This window comes from Trachypithecus francoisi, unplaced genomic scaffold (genome assembly GCF_009764315.1).
Source record: "Trachypithecus francoisi isolate TF-2019V2 unplaced genomic scaffold, Tfra_2.0 Lachesis_group17, whole genome shotgun sequence".
NCBI classification, from domain to species: Eukaryota; Metazoa; Chordata; class Mammalia; order Primates; family Cercopithecidae; genus Trachypithecus; species Trachypithecus francoisi.
Window position 1 is genome coordinate 72,555,458 of NW_022681462.1, and position 16,688 is coordinate 72,572,145.

The 16,688-nt window shown below is 37.2% G+C and overlaps 1 protein-coding gene across 1 annotated transcript in view; it reads left to right on the forward strand.

Moving 5' to 3' along the window:
* LOC117062856 (60S ribosomal protein L23a-like) overlaps window positions 1–16,688 on the forward strand; it is a 60,609-nt gene that overhangs the window by 4,884 nt on the left and 39,037 nt on the right. Inside the window, exon 3 of the mRNA XM_033176743.1 lies at window positions 4,215–4,336. Within this exon, the coding sequence (XP_033032634.1) occupies window positions 4,215–4,336 (122 nt within the window). The remainder of the gene's footprint in view (window positions 1–4,214; window positions 4,337–16,688) is intronic.

The window sequence follows — 16,688 nt, forward strand, 5'->3', positions numbered from 1 at the left end:
TTTCATTTCAGACTATATTTATTATCATCTACTTACTATATTTTGCCATCAGAAATTGTATTTTCACATGTATTTTTAATTCATCAGTTCTAGTGTGTCGTTTATAATGTATTTGCAATAAAATCTCAAATTAAAATGTATTTTTATTTGTGAAATTAAGCACAATTTAACAGCAGAACAAAATATTATTTGTTAAAAATTATCACGCTGTTGAAAGCCAGAATATTCTGACTATACTTTTTGATCACACAATTTTTTAACATAGCATTTTGATCTTAAGAAGGTTTGTATACTAAATGTTTAAAGTAAAACAGTAACAACATGATTGCCTTTTCATTGTGAAGCATTTTCTGGAGTAATAGTCATTTGATTCACTTAATTTTTTTACTAATCCTCTCTATAATGCTTTTAAGATCCTTTAGGATCATATGGTAGGCAGGCCCAAAACATCTTGACTCTTGTCATTCATTTAACAACTATTTAATGAATTTTATGTTCCGGGCAAAGTTACGTTTCCATGGGATACAGCAGTAAACAAACCAGGGAGAGTGCTTCTCTTATGACACTTGAATATTCTCTATACAGTGCTGTTCATCAGAATTACAATGCTGGCCACAAATATGAGCCAAATATGCAATTTGGTATTTTCTAGTAGCCATGTTTTTTAAAAAATGTGAAATTAACTGTAATATTTCTATTTAGTCCAATATCTCCAAAACATTACCTTGTGTAATAACAGAGGTAGTTAATAATACATTTTTATTCTTTTTTATATTAAGTTTTTGAGATCCAGTGTGTATTTTACACTTATAGCATGTTTCAATTTAAACCAGACATTGTTAAAGTGCTTACTAGCTACATATGGCTGGTGGCTATTTTATTAGTCAACACATTTCTATGCTATAAACACCACAATCTTGGATAATGTTAGGGTAGTTTAATTTAAGCTTGGAAGATTTGAAAGTGGATATCTTTTATTCCAAACCATAATAGAATTTGAAGCACAAATGTGAATTTTTTATATTCTAACAGAAGTTTTTATAAAATTCATCTATCATGAAATATTTTAAAAATGAGAGTAGGAGAACATATATTACACATTTTTATAATATCTGAACACCAATGATATCATTTTTAATTTGTTAAGGAAATAAAATGCAACAATTTACTTAGCATTGCTCACAGAAACTGTGCAGAAACAGAGGTAGGTTTGAAGTTTCTCATGTATGAATTTTATCGATAATTGATTAGGTGGTGAACAATCCCATAAATGGGTTATTTATCCAGTTATTTCTTCCCTCTCACTACTGTACTATTTTTATTTCAGGATCTTGTTATTCTTTCTTTATTGGTTTCTGAATCACTCGAATACTCTTATCTCCTTGGACTGTATCTTTTATCTACTGCTTAAACAAGGTGAATGGCTTAGTGATTACTAAAACTGTTTCAAAACTTTGATTCTTAGCTCAATATGTAATGTTTTTCATGCAACTTCTATTTTTTATTGGTGGGAGAATTCAAGGGAGTCAGTGATGGTTAAAAAGTTCAGGACAATTAGGAGAGGTAGGGCAAGGGCCCATAAGAAGAAAATCCAACCAAAGCGTTTTGACCACAATTCTTACCGTTAAAGTTTATGCTATCTTCATTGACATACTTCTTTCAATTATAGCAGGGCTGTTCTTGATCTGTTCCCAAACCTACATATATTATTAGAGACAACTAGTAAAAGCAGATTTCTCCTTAAATGTTGAGTAAATGTATATGTGCCTTCAAAAGTGATTACATAAATAAATAAGATAAACTTTTGCTGCCTAACAAATATTGAATTAGTAGATAATATTCAGAATTCAATTTGTTCAACTGTAATATGGCAATTTTACAAGTAAGGTATGTAACAAATTAATGATGTTTTGCCAAAATCATATCTAACACTTCTCCTATTTAAATCTGCCGTTCACTGTGTGCAAAATTTCTTCTCTACACCTTGCTTAACTACCTGATCATCACGTCCAGGGGGATGGGGGGGGGGAAGGTTGAGGTCCTTGGGTGGCCCTGTCTCTATTTCTAAGTGAATATAGTACTCTGAGCTTCCTTTGTGACTTTCTCCCATTTTATACAATTAGGAAATTAGCTCAAGATTTTCTTTCTTCATTTAAAAACACTAAGATAAAAATTACTGTATTTTATCCTTAGAACTTGAATTTAATGACTTAAAAGGAGAATAATTATCACTGGAATTCATTCCCTTTCTGCTCTACAAATGTCACGTTAGCCTGAACTTCAGAACAGAGAATAATTAATTTTATTTTGATTTGATTCTACCTAATATATAATTAAGTTTTTCTTGTTTACTCTTAATTTTACTTCTTGATTATATGTGTTTAATTCATTGTTAAGGGTGTATTCAAAATTTAACTTTAACTGGGAGTAGGAAAAAACACTTAAGGAAATTAGATTGTGTGTGTATAATAGTAAAATGTAAAACAGAAACAATACAAAAGAAAGAATATGTTTTTCTTATACTACTTTCATGTGTAGCATTACATTTTATAGAAATTAATATCAGAAAGTAGTTTTCAATTGTATATTTTAAAATAGATCCCCGTTTTCTAAGTCTGGTCTTTAGGAGACAGCAAAGGGAGTCGGAGATGCCCATGACCAAAGTCTGGCATTGACCATATTAATATGGCAAATGCAAATTTACTGGGCTGAATGGTATTTTGTAATCACATAGTTAGAACAGATTGGTAAAACATATCTGCCAGCATGGTATCTTTTACATGTAGGAGAACTTCACAAAGCTTTTAAAGCAAAGAGTAACTTAGAAATAACCTTTTTAGACTGAGTATGTTTTCTGAAATTTATGCTTTGTTTATTATAAATAAAATATAATAAAATTAATTAAATATAAATTATTTTTCTACACCTCCATTTATTGAGCTATGTCTCATCTGATGTTGCATTTCTATTCACCCACCAAAACATGCACTCATCTGTTTGTATGTACATTTATTGATGAAACATTTTTTGGAAAAGTTCACAGTTGCTACCGTCTCTATTTATAACTACGAGGCAGCCACGTGGAATTCTTCAACTGATTCCGTTCATTGTAATGAAATTTGCTTGTTTAGCAAACTTCTTCAACTACAGTATTCAGATGTTAAGTTTGGATCTTAATATCAAAGGAAACCAGAAAAAGTGAGTGACTAACTTCTAGTATCCTTGGTTCACTGGGCATTGTGATCTGCATCCCCTGTTTATTATTGCCCTTTCTTCTTTTACTTATAATATCAAAATATTTCCTCCAGTCTGAAACAAAAATTACTTAGTTCCTCAAGCTCTAAAATATTCCTGTCTCCCCCTTATGTGAGTGATCTCCAAGGACTTATTATCAGCACCTGTATTTATAAAGAAGAAAGAATAACAAAATGTTCTTACATTATGGTCTTCTAAAAACTAGCCAATATTGGTATGGCCATATATCTCCCAAAAACTTTTTTCTAATTAAAAAAATATGATAAAAATAATTTTAGAGACATACAAAAGAATCGTTGGCTGAATATCAATGTATTTACCCCCAGCCTAAAACATAAAATACTACATACAAAGTTAAAACTCCTCATGAATCCTTTTTTGATACCATTCCCCTCTCTCTATTCCCAGAGGCAACCGCTATGTTGAAATTTATATGCATTATTTATACTTTTAAAATACATTTTGTATCCATTCATGTGAAGTAGGAAGTGAGACTCCACTCCAAAGGAGGGGCTTGAACCCTAGAGGAGACTAAGGACTAGATTAAACAGGGTCAGAGCAGAAGCCGTTGTCCAATCGGACATGCCCACTAATGTGCCATGTAAATTTACCATTGCCATGGCAACATCTGGAAGTTACCATCCTTTCCATGGCAATGACCCCAAAGTTACTACCCCTTCCCTAGAAATTTCTGCATAAACTGCCCCCTAATCCACATGCAATTAAAAGTGGGTCTAAATATGACTGCAAAACTGCACTGAGCTGCTACTCTGCCTCCGGCATAGCTCTGCCCTGCAAGAGCAATCAAGAAGCTGTAATACTGCTGGAGCTGTAACACTACCTCTTCAATAAAGCTGTTTTCTTCTATCTCTGGGCTTGCCCCTGAATTCTTTCCTGGGCAGAGCCAGGAACGCTTGTAGGCTAAGCTACACTTTGAAGCTTCACCTACCCTACATTAGCTTGGTGTCCGACAAGGGATAAAGAAAGATGGCATTATGGAAGACAGTAGTCAGCAATTCAGGAGTGGCAGTGTGCAAACAGGCAATCCAGCGATGGGCCAGCAGCAGTCTGTGAAGTGGCAGTCAGTGATCAGCTAGCAGCAGTTGGTAATCAGTGGGGCAACAATCGCTGGGCTGGGACAGCAGTTGGAATGCAACTGGCAGGATGGCACTTGGCCAGGCCATAGTCAGCCAGATGAGGAGTGAAGAGGCAGCAAAACAGAGCTGTAACATCAACACTAACCAAATGCTCTTTCCGAAGTCATCATTTTCCCTAGCAGGCAGTGGAGCCAATCAGACCAGCAAGTTGCTGTAGTGCTGCTGCTTCATGTGGAACCCGCCTCTCTGATCAGCAACCCCGTGAATTACTGGCCTGCGCAGGCCCCTTCCACCCTGCAGCTGAGCCCACTGGTGGGGCATCATAGTGCTGTCTACATTGTATGACACCTACCTCTCCAACCAGCAGACCAGTGGGTTATTGCCTGGTGTAGGCCCCTCCCACCACCACAGCCAAGCTGAGCCCACCGAAGCTAAGGTATCCTGGAGAGATCTTCACCTGGATCCCATGTGGAAGATCAATCATTGCCATTTCTGCTCTGGTGGATGGGTGAGTGTCCCTTCTGCCCCTATCCTCAGAGTATCAGGATAACTAGGGAGTAAAATAAAGCCTTTGGCTAGGTGATCAGTTCAAAGTCCCTCATTGTTTGAGTGCCCCAAAGCACATCCTTGTCACTCCTTCCTCTGGTCCTTTCTCTTCTGACTCCATTGTGTTGTTCCATCAGTCATTTTATTTTCAGTCCTAAAATATGCGCAGTATTATTCTTGCTTTTAGCTTTCTATTAGTTATGTGTGAGCAATTGAGGCAGGACACTTGGTTGTATTGGTTCTTGGATGCCAGAGTCATGGTGTTCTGCAACCTCAACTTGGTCTTGAGTTCACTGTTGGCAGCTCCTGGATTGCTCCAGGAGTTTAGCGTCTGGTTGGGAGTCTTACATTGGCTGAAACTTGGGTACTACATGTTTTCACCATTGGTATTTTTGGCCACCCCTAGATGATCTCGGGTTTTTGGCATTGACATTCCCTCTAGGACTGTGGGTTATAACCCCTCTCCATAGGAGAATATTAGTCTTGCCTTTTTGTGCCTTACCAATTAGAAGTATTATTTTCCTAATAGCTGGTTGCAAGCCCCCTTCTTATGTGCTGTCTTACAAGTGCCTTGCTCAAGACCCTCTTGGTCAAAGGAACTGGGAGTTTCCAGGTTCTGGACCTAATGGATAGCCACCTACAGCAGTACACAAGTGGTCACCTGAATACTTTTTTAGTCTCTCTGCTAGTGGGTATGTTCTCTGATAAGTCAAGGCCTCTGAGGTCTCCCCTTAGGCAATGCTGTTTACTCCTTTCCCCTCCTCCCTTCCGCAGTAACCAGCCCCCTCTCTGTGTAACCCTCGCTGTCAATGGAATTTAGACTCAATATCCAACTGCCATTTGAAGCTTGCAGTCCACTTTTGTAACACTTTTTTACTATCTATAGAAAGTTGGAAATTAAAAGTGACTAGGCATTTGCTAAACTTAGGCTAAGTGAAACCCCTTGTAGTGATCCTTCCTAGACATGGGACAACAGCAAACATCCCAGAGGACTCACCAATAGAGTATCTTTTAGGTGATTGGAGCCAGGTCAAATTCAGCTTAAAGAAGGAGAAACTCATTTTCTATTGCAACACCATTTGGGTTCAATACAAATTAGAAAACCAACAAATTCGGCCTGAAAATAGTTCTATATGTTATAATGATATTTTACAATTAGACTTCTTTTGTAAAAAAGAAGGAAAATGGGAGAAGGTCCCTTATGTACAGTTTTTGACGGCGCTTTACCATCTCATGTTACTTTCAGAAAGCCATGCCTAAAAGATCCCCTCCAAGCTACTCCTCATAGAAAGCTTATGCCCTCTCCAGGGTCTCTTCAGTACCCCAATTATCAGGGAGTGGTCCCGTCAGCTCTCTAATGAAGAATTCCATTCTAAGGTCATCAGCTACCTCTCCCCCTTATCCAACTAGCTCCAGCCTGGGCCCCACACTGCCCAAGAAATTAAACCCAACAAGTGCCACCATGAATGGGCCTCATATTAGCCCCTAAAGTCAAACCTAAGTCCATGGTGGGAGGTAGCTAATGGAAGTGAGGGAACACTTAGAGTACATATGCCATTTTCTTTGTGTAATTTGGCTTTATACCAGGAAAAATTTGGACAGTGTTCAGAGAATTCAGAAAAGTTTATAGAGGAGTTTGTGAAGTTGCCTATGTTCTTTGATTTAATATCTCATGACTTGCAAATATTATCATCCACTTGCTGTGCTGTGGGGAAAAAAAGTAGAGGGAAAAGTGTATGGTTAAGCCAGTGAATTATGACAAGTTTAGAGAAATAACTCAGGGCAAAGAAGAAAATCTCACTTTGTTTCAGGGTTGTTGGGTGAGGCATTGAGGTAATATACTCATGCAGACCCAGACTCCCCAGAAGGGCAAGCTCTCCTGAATATACATTTTATTACTCAACTTGACCCTGACATTAGGAGGAAGCTACAAAAAGCAGCAATGGGACTTCAAACCCGTATGAGCCAACTCCTAAATATAGCCTTTAAAGTTTGCAGTAGAGGAAAAGCAAAAAAGGTGAAAACAAACAAAAAATGAAATCAAAGAAATACTGAAAAAAAGCAATTGTTAACAGTTGCTTTAATCCCTTCCCTCTCAAGGTTACCTGTCTTGAGAAAATGTCACAAAATCTGTGTCTGGGATGCCCAGAAAAGAGCCCTGAACTCACCAGCCCTGGGCCAGAATCAGTGTGCCTACCATGAGCTAGAGGGCCACTGACAATGAGAAAGTCCTAACTGTCCCTGGTAAGAGAAGCAAAAAAAAGGCTCCCCATCGATACTAGTGCTAACCTTCTTCCTCTAACCCCAATAAGCTGCCTTGCTTATTTTTACTGGGAGTCTTGAATCCTTGACCCAACAAGCAGCTTACTGCAGTGGCAGACAAGCAGTTGTCTGAACATTTTTCTTTGGTTTCCCCACTGCTGAATGAGCTCTCTGGTGGCTTGGGGACTCTGGGATCTCACCCTGAGCAATGCAGTTTTCCCCCTACCTTTATTATTTGATGCTATGGGATCCCCTTCTTTGTCTCCTCTTCTTTTCCATACATATTGAGGCAAACACAATTTGTCCAGGTAGATAAGTCCCAATTTAGTAAGTAACTTGAATCCAGTTGTCTTGTATGGGTAGCTTTATTTAATGTGTTTGTTTAGGTGTACATACAGGTATTGTGATATGTGTTGTGTCTAACATACTATCAAATTGGTTTATGGATTTAAAAAAGTGCTCATAAATTCAACAAGACTAGTCAGAGCTTATCGGTTTGAAGAGAATGTTATGTCTTAAATTTAACATTAAGATTTTTACTTAGGTAAATCACTGATGTTCATAGGCTTTAAAATGGTTAAAATGGTTTTCAATGGTGACTAGTTTTGTGTGATATATTGGTTCTTAGACGTAGTCTAGATGAAACTGTTGAAAGTGAAAGAGTTAAATACATGCAAATGGAATAGATGCTTAAATACTGAGTTTACTGTGTGGTTTAAAGTCTTAATGGTGCAATAATTTTCATTTATAGAATGACAATATCTGGTGTGCAGTTCAGGATTTCTTACTTCCTAGGTTTATATAAAATGTGCCAAAGAAATGTATTCTTTATTGAGAAAAATTGTCTAATTCAGAAGTTATTAAAGGGGAAGTTCAAAATATGAGAGAATCAGTGAGTTAAAAAGAGAGAATATTACGGATAGAAAATGCAGAGGTTTTTTGTTTGTTTGTTTTGTTTGTTTTACGAGGGAGGCTATAAAGAAAGAGTAATCTTATATGAGGAGGGATATTATATAGTAAAGTTTTGTTGTAGAGTAAAATGACTGCTTATTTAAGAAAGAGGTAGTATAGGACAAGTCAGAACATTCAAGCATGTTGTAGATGGTCTGTGTAAGTCAGGATGAGGTTCATAAGGGGGAATCTATGAAAGGAATTTTGTGTATAATTAAACTTGCTAAGATTAAAGAAAATCATTTGTAGTAGACTCTAAAATCTGGTCTATATATCAGAACTAAATTTTCTCAAGGTGTTAATTTGCTACATTACCAGAAACTTTGCTTTTTAATCCAGTCCTCTAATTTTTTTCTTTTTAAAGTTTCTCAGATTCATTTAACTCTCTGTTTTTAGCAATTTTTGTCAGCTACTATCTTTTCTTCCTTGATCATACCTGCTATTATGGCCTAATGCTACAGTGTTTTGTCTTAGAGGTCTGTGGGAGCAGTGTTTTCCCTCAATATAGCTTAATTCTATGGTTTATTCTTGGTTTTTCTTTATGTGTAACCTTAATTTTAGCTTTTGTTTTTCACTCTTACACTGCTTAGAAGGATTTTGGGGCTGGTGGGGGCCTGCCAAACTTCATTCCCTTCAGCTAGGAGTGGGGTACTCATTCAGTCTGTTGGGGGCTATGGCCTAGTCTGGGAGAGTGGGAGTACTTCCCCCTTCTGGAAAACAAAGACTATCTGAGAATCCCCATTGGTACAGGGGAAAAATATCTCTACAGACCCAATTTGGCAGCAAAGAATAAACATTATGCTCTGTAGGGCTTCTTTTTGTGCCACCCCGGGCTTATTTTTGTTTGTGGCAATGGATAGGAAGAAGTCACACCCTGTAACCATTCCTGACTCTCTAGGGAGTCACCTTTTGTCTTAGGACTAGCTTCCCCATATATATCAAAAACCTGAAACAGAGGTGAAGGCATATTAGCCACCCTTGCCCCTTCTGGGGTCATGGTCTCTAACCTAATAAGACTCAATTATACCAGAGGTAAGCAAGGAATAGGATTAATTCTGACAAGAATTGGTACCATGATAGGACAAACAGCACCCTGGGGTAGCTTTGCCTGCCATGAGTCAACCCTAAGAAAATTGATTCAAAGCCTAGAAACCTTCACCATCAACACAGGGCAGGCATTAAAAGGAATTTAAGAGTCCTTAGACTCCTTGGAAAATGTAGTCCTCAATCACAAACCAGCATTGGATTATTTACTAGCTGAACAAGGTGGAGTCTGTGAAGTTATTAATAAAACTTGCCACACATATATTAACAACTCTGAGCAAGTTGAGATTAACATTAAAAAACCTGGCCAGGCACAGTGGCTCACGGTTGTAATCCCAGCACTTTGGGAGCCTAAGGTGGGTGGATCTCCTGAGGTCAGGAGTTTGAGACCAGCCTGACCAACCTGGTGAAACCCTGTCTCTACTTAAAAAAAAAAAAAAAAAGCTGGGTGGGGGTGGACACCTGTAATCCCAGCTACTCAGGAGACTAAGGCAGGATAATCACTTGAACCCAGGAGACAGAGGTTGCAGTAAGCTGAAATTGTGCCATTGCACTCCAGCCTGGGCGACAGAGCAAGACTCTGTCTCAAAAAAAAAGAAAGAAAGACAGAAAGAAAGAAAGAAAGAAAGAAAGAAAGAAAGAAAGAAAGAAAGAAAGAAGGAAAGGAAAGGAAAGGAAAGGAAAGGAAAGGAAAGGAAAGGAAAGGAAAGGAAAGGAAAGGAAAGGAAAGGAAAGGAAAGGAAGGAAGGAAAGAAAGAAAGAAAGAAAGAAAAAAAAAGAAAACATTCAAAATAATTATGAGCAACCTACCTGATTACTAGATGTAACCAGAGCACTGACCCCCAACTATATCTGGCCAACTATCAAAGGTGCCTCTGCAAGTCTCACCTGGTTTTTAACTCTCTCAGCACTTTTGGTAACTATCTTATTGTTACTAATTTTTGGCCATTGCTTGTTTAAGCTCTTAGTAACGTTTGTGTCTTCTAAATTACAATAGTTCCAAGTAAAAACAATGCTGGCATAAGGCTTCCCATCTACCAACCTGGAGAATAAAAGCATCCTGCCTCTTGGCCCCTTAGATCAAGTATCCGGAGATTTTTACTCTTCTGGTACTAGGCAGGGCCTATGTCCATAAGCTTAGCAAAAGCAGTTACAAAAGACATACTTCTGCCCTTCTGCAGCACCATTAAGAGTAGGAGTAGGCCAGGTGTGGTGGGTCATGCCTGTAATCCCAGCACTTTGGGAATGCTGAAGTGGGTGGATTGTCTGAGCTCAGAAGTTCAAGATTAGTCTGGACAACATGGCGAGACCCAATCTCTACCAAAAATGCAAAAAATTGACCAGGCGTGATCAATGGTCCCAGCTACTCAGGAGGCTGAGGTGGGACTATTGCTTGAGCCTGGGAGGTGGAGATTGCAGTGAGCGGAGATTGTGCCTTTGCACTTCAACCTGGGTGACAGAGTGAGACCCCTGCATTAAAAAAAAAAAAAAAAAAAAAAAAAGATTAGGAGGAATATCTAATCTCTGAGAGGGGAACGAGGTAGGAAGCAGGAGGCAGGACTTGACTCCTATTCACACTGGTTTAAAGATTCTTAATGCCTTGTCATGGCATTAAACACATTGCTTATCCTATAAAATACATTAGATCATATAAATACATAGATAATATACTTCTGTGACTACTGAGACATAGTGTTTCTTCAACTTGTTCAAAGCTTTGCATATATCACAGAGGGAGCCAGATATCAAACTTAGTTTTTCCTTTATTTGCAGCTTGTGACATTATTATATTATAATCTCTCGTATGCCATTTTCTCAAATGTCGTCTTTGACAGTGTTCATTACTATTAGCCTCTCTCCACATTCATGAACATAAAATTTGTGATGAAGATTCATTACATTTAGCCCCAAGAAATCAGTGGACTTCCATGTTGGCTGTGCACATCTGCATAATTTTTTTCTGCTTTGTGGTTTAGGTGAAGTTAACTATGCAGTTCAAGTTATTTGAGAGTTGTTTGAATTAATAATGGTGGTAAGAGATAGGCATCAAATAGACTGGAGGCCAAAATGTACAGTGTGGCAGGCATTCATTTGTGAAGATGTTAAAATGTGTATTTGGAGAACTGTTGCCCTCGGAAGACATGACAAAGGCAGGAGTGGAGAGTTCCTGGTGATTTAGAAGGAGCAATGCTAAGATTTGCTAGCAAATTGTTAGAAAATAAAACATTTGTAATCAAGAATTGGGATTAACATTTGATTTAAGCTTCAATTTAGGGTTCAAGTTTTGGCCTAAATTACTATAATCCAGTATTTTGTGTCCGATGATCTAGGAAGATAGCAGTTCTCTTGATGAGAGGCAGCAGAATGTAAAAATTCAAAGCACTTGCTCTAGAGCTCAGGCTTCCTGGGTTCAAAATTTGCCTTTATTACTTTCCATGCTTAAGTTACTTTCTGTACTTCATGATCCTTATCAATAATTGGGCATAATAGTATTTCAACATCACAGGGTTTTGATTACTGAGGATTATTAAAAATTGCTAAGCATGAAAACTGCTTAGCAGAGTGTATATAATGAACGGTATAAGTGTATTATGATTCTCATCATTATCAGTGATAGAGAATATATGATAAATCAGCACTTTCAGGTGTCTTCTAATAAACCATTTTCCTGTCAGTGTATTTTAATCTAGGGCAGAGTACCTGAAAAATAGTTTTATTATTAAACCGTCTGGAGAATTAAACAACAATTTGGTCTCTGAGTGAAAAAATTACAAATATTCTGTGAAACAAAAGGAGATTTTCTTTGAAATGGCAGATATTCAACATCAGGAAATACACTGCAGCTGGAACATGGTGAGAGCAATAAAAACAGAGCAGTGACGAGGCCTAGGTCAGCACATGCCAGAGAAGCCCCTACAAACAACTATAGATTTTTAGTCTGTTTTTCTATGTGGGGCTCTTTTTGCCTGGCTTTTTCTAATGCATTCACAGAGGCTACCTTGACTAAGCTGAAATCATTCAATGTAAGACTGTTGTAAGTTTTAAAAGTGACTTGTCAATGCTGTTATATTTAATGACTCTACATTTCCCTGGAATGGCATACGCCTCAGGTTCCTTGTGTTTCTGACTTGTTTCTGGGTCATAATGGCAGTTGGTACAATAGTGAACCTAGTATCGGAATATTTTATTCTTTTATTAAAATTTTTCTTATAATAATAGACTTGCTATTTTATTATACATATGTGTACTATATAATTTGTCTATCATTAAAAGATGTTATATATGTATAAGTATGCTGTTACAATCATAAACATAATATTATATTTGTATTATATGTACATATGATCATCTTCTTTACCACCTAACAACTGTAAGAAGCATGTATAATGAGAGCCAATTGCTACATCACCTATTTCCTTCCCTCAATTTGGGCAATAGAAAAATAAAATAAACAAAACAACAACATCAATATTTACTTTACCGTTAAAAAACAAATATCTATTTTTAAAAAATTAATATGTTTCTTTGGAACTAATCTACCCAAAGAGCCTAAGAAAGATTGATTTAAATTAAGTAATCATAGTTGCCCTTTTGAAATTATGTCAGCTTATTAAGCATTATATAGAGAAGGCAACAATTGGAAACAAATTAAATACCCCAAAACAGATAACTGATAAACTATATGATGGTAAGTTCATATGTGCAGAATCCTTAAAAGTCACAGTTAAAGAGAATATTCAATGGCATAGAGGACTACTTCTACATTACATTATATTTTAAAAATCCAGAAAGTGAAATCTCTATACAATGCAGTTTTTCTCCCCTGCCCTACATGTGCACATCCCCCTCCTTTTGTGTATGCATAAAAATATATGCTTATACAGATTTCACATTTTTAGAAAAAAAACTAGAATGATATCACTCAGAGAGTAACAGTGCTTATCATTTGACTGTGGGATGATAGATCATTTTAAATTTTGAATCTGTCTTTTTTTTTCTATTTTTCCCCCACTGGATGTGCATGATTTTATAATGTATTATAAGATCTGTAGTGCATTTTTCCCCAGTGGATGTGTATTATTTTCTCATTTTATAATGAGAAAAAAATGTTATTTTTTAGTAAAAAAGAAAAAAGAATCAAGTTATCCTAGTATTTAAATACTTTTCTAGGTGAAAAATTCAGATGAGATTTATATCCTAAAGAATCACCCAATCTACCAGAGAACTGAAATAATTCAAAGTGTGATGAGCTTTTATAATACATAAAAACAGTATGGGGTAGAACTACAGCAGAGTATTTAATCTAGTTGTGAAAGAAAGCCCTCCCTGTGGAATAGATATTTGCATTGAGGCCCAAAAGATAAATGTGAGTAGAATTATTTTGTGTGGAGAGAAAAAGTTAGTATGAATGCTCTGGGAGCATATTTTCACCTGCAGAATAACATGGGTAAAGGCCCATAGTGGGAGAAAGGATGACACATGCAAAGAACTGAACTAGAAGCAAGGGAGAAAGGAAGGATTTTCTAATGTGAGAATGGACATGTTGGTGGGAGTTCAGATGTGGTGGCTCACACCTGTAATCCTAGCACTTTGGGAAGCAGAGGCATTTGGATTACTTGAGGTCAGGAGTTCGAGACCAGCCATGGTGAAACCCCGTCTCTACAAAAATTAGCTGGGTGTGGTGGCATGTGCTTGTAATCCCAGCTACCTGAGAGGCTGAGGCAGGAGGATCACTTCAACCTGGGAGGTGGAGGTTGCAGTGAACCAAGATCGTGCCACTGCACTCCAGACTTGGTGACACAGTGAGACTCTATCTCAAAAATAAATAAATAAATAAATAAATAAGACATGTTGGCAGGTGCCAGATCCTGTAGGAGCTGTACGCTTATTAATTGTGTTAGACTTACACACCAAGGGCTAAAAAAAAAAAGCATGAAATAACCAAGTCTTCAATTCTAATTGACCACATTGACTATGAGTAGATAACAAAACAAAGAGGACAAGAGTTAAATCTGAGAAACCAGTTAAAAGATTATTTCAGACCCAGGAAGAAAAACTAATGAATTAAGGAAATAGTAACAAGGGATAGATAAAAGGAAAAATCAAGAGAAACTTAATAGTTTACCTTGAAAGGCTTATGACAGATCTGGATGGTATGAGGAAGAAAGAGGAGTCAACAGTGGTTTGCAGGATATTGGTATGAGCATTGAGAAGTAAACACAGTCTTTGTAACAACGATCTCAGTATAAAAGGAAGAAAAATTGTATTAAGCTACTATCATAAGTAGGCAGTTGAGTTTCATGTAATTTCCAGAACCACAACACAAATGAGCTCCAAATTGTAATCCAGGGCAAATTACAATATTGAAACCAGCCCGATTGTCTGGTAGAACTGATGTTTATGGTTTCTTTTGAACAAATATAGACCCTTCCAAGTCCTAAAACATAAGAAAGTTACATTTTTTAAAATATTAGTTCTATTCTCAGGAAACCAATCATCAGTCCCCTCAGACAGTATCAAGGAGTTGAGATTTACCAGATCACCACATCTAGATAACGAGACACCAGACCCCTCTCTCATCAAGATTGCCTAACTGACCATCTACTACCTGAAAACCAGCTCCTCTTTCTTACTCCTCCGTAATTTACGTTCACCTACATGTAGTTGCCTTCTTTCCTCACTGGATAAACCCCCAATTTTGGTTGGTCAAGGAGATGAATTTGACACAGATCTCCCATCTCCTCAGCTGCAGAACCTGATTAGAACTTTCTTCCCCAGCAATACTCATAGTCTCAGTGATTGGCTTTCTGTGTGGTAAGCAGCAGGACCTAGATGGAACCCCTGGTGTTTTGGTACCAATATTCAAGCAACTCGGATCAATTTAGTCAAACTTAAATACTGTTTGAATGTTGTAACATTCACCCATTATCTAATGAGTTTCAATACAATTAAGTTTGGTGAAACACCCTTTCGGTTTCCAGGATTATCTCAGTACCAGAGCTCCTTACAGGGTCAGCTAAGGCCCTTGCTGTGACTGCATGTATTTCAGCTTCTCCCTCTGCCCAATCTTGCCCCCTTCACTCTCTCCACAGGTGTTCATTCTGAAAGCTCTCCCCAGTACATTTACTTCAGGCTAATCTCCATTTCAAAGTCTGCTTCCTGGGGAAACCAAGGTGTAGCATCATTTCAGCAAGGCCTCATTTGCTGTCCTTTCCATCTCTGATATGGGCAATATTTCTTAAGCATATATCTGTGATTTTGCAGCTTATATTCCAGTATTTAAAAACACTGGATTTTAGAAATTTAGTTGCATATGCTGATCTTTCTTCAGAAGTTAATGGTGGCCCTATAAAATTGGTATTAAGGATGAACACACTTTTGAACAGTTAATTCTTTATAGTTTTGGCATTTAACTATTAAATCTTGTGAATGGTCTTTGGGCAATTTTGATAATACTCGAATCTTATTGATGAAGTAAAATATGGTTTAGAAACAGGAATAACTATATGCCAGTCTTCAGACATGCTTTCCGTTATGGTGGTAATTATGTCAAAAGTCATCTTGTCTAGCGCTGCTGCTATGTGTAAATTAACACCTAGTTTTATAAATTAAGTGTCTCTTGAGATTAGAAAATCTCAAAACAAGGACTGCTGAAGGTAATGCAGTAGTGGAAGAGAGGCTAATTATAGAGGCTTAAAAAATCCTGTTTGCAAACCAATGTGGCATCTGCTTTAGCTTCGACTTCTCATTCCCTAAAAGGCAACCATGGACCTCCTGCTGTGTCTTTATATTTGATGTCAGGAAAACTGCTGGAAACTGGCAAGAGAAAAGCTATGTTCATCTCTAAAAAGAAGAGATATCCATGTCTTACAGGGATGTGAGAGGGTGAAGCATTATTTGAGGGAAACAACACTAGAAAAATATAATGTTATATTTTGCATCTTTGTGCTTAAGATGCAAATGCTTTGTGAAGGAAAAATAAACTGGGAGATGTTAAAAAATGGATAGATTAGATAATGTGAAAAATAGCTTTATGAGTTAAATTTTTAGGTTTAATTCATAAAATGAGACATATTGGAGATGTAGTATTGGCTCCTAACTTAAGGGTCCTACCATTCTGTAGTCCTGTGTTGAGCAAAAGATAGATTTTGTTTTACTTGTTCTGCAGAATATTGACTGCATTGGCATGAACAGATGGGCACTAGATGATTACCATTTGATGAGTGCTGCTAAGTGTCTGCAGTTGGGCTTTCAGGGTTGACTTTAACATGGCCTGAAGGGCAAAATGTGATCGTAGATTCATCTATGCTCATTGTACTTATTTGTATGGGAGGGGGCTCCTGTATCAGACAGATAGCAACTTGAAAAAGTGAATAAGCAAGATTCCTTAAGAATAAATTGCTTTCAGTGAGTCTCTGGAAACTTTAGTTTTTACCATAAAGTATTTTAATAGTTGTTCTGTAAACATAGCAGGCTACATCCTTTCTACCAACTTCCTGAAAATCGAGACATAAAAACAAAAACAAAATCAAA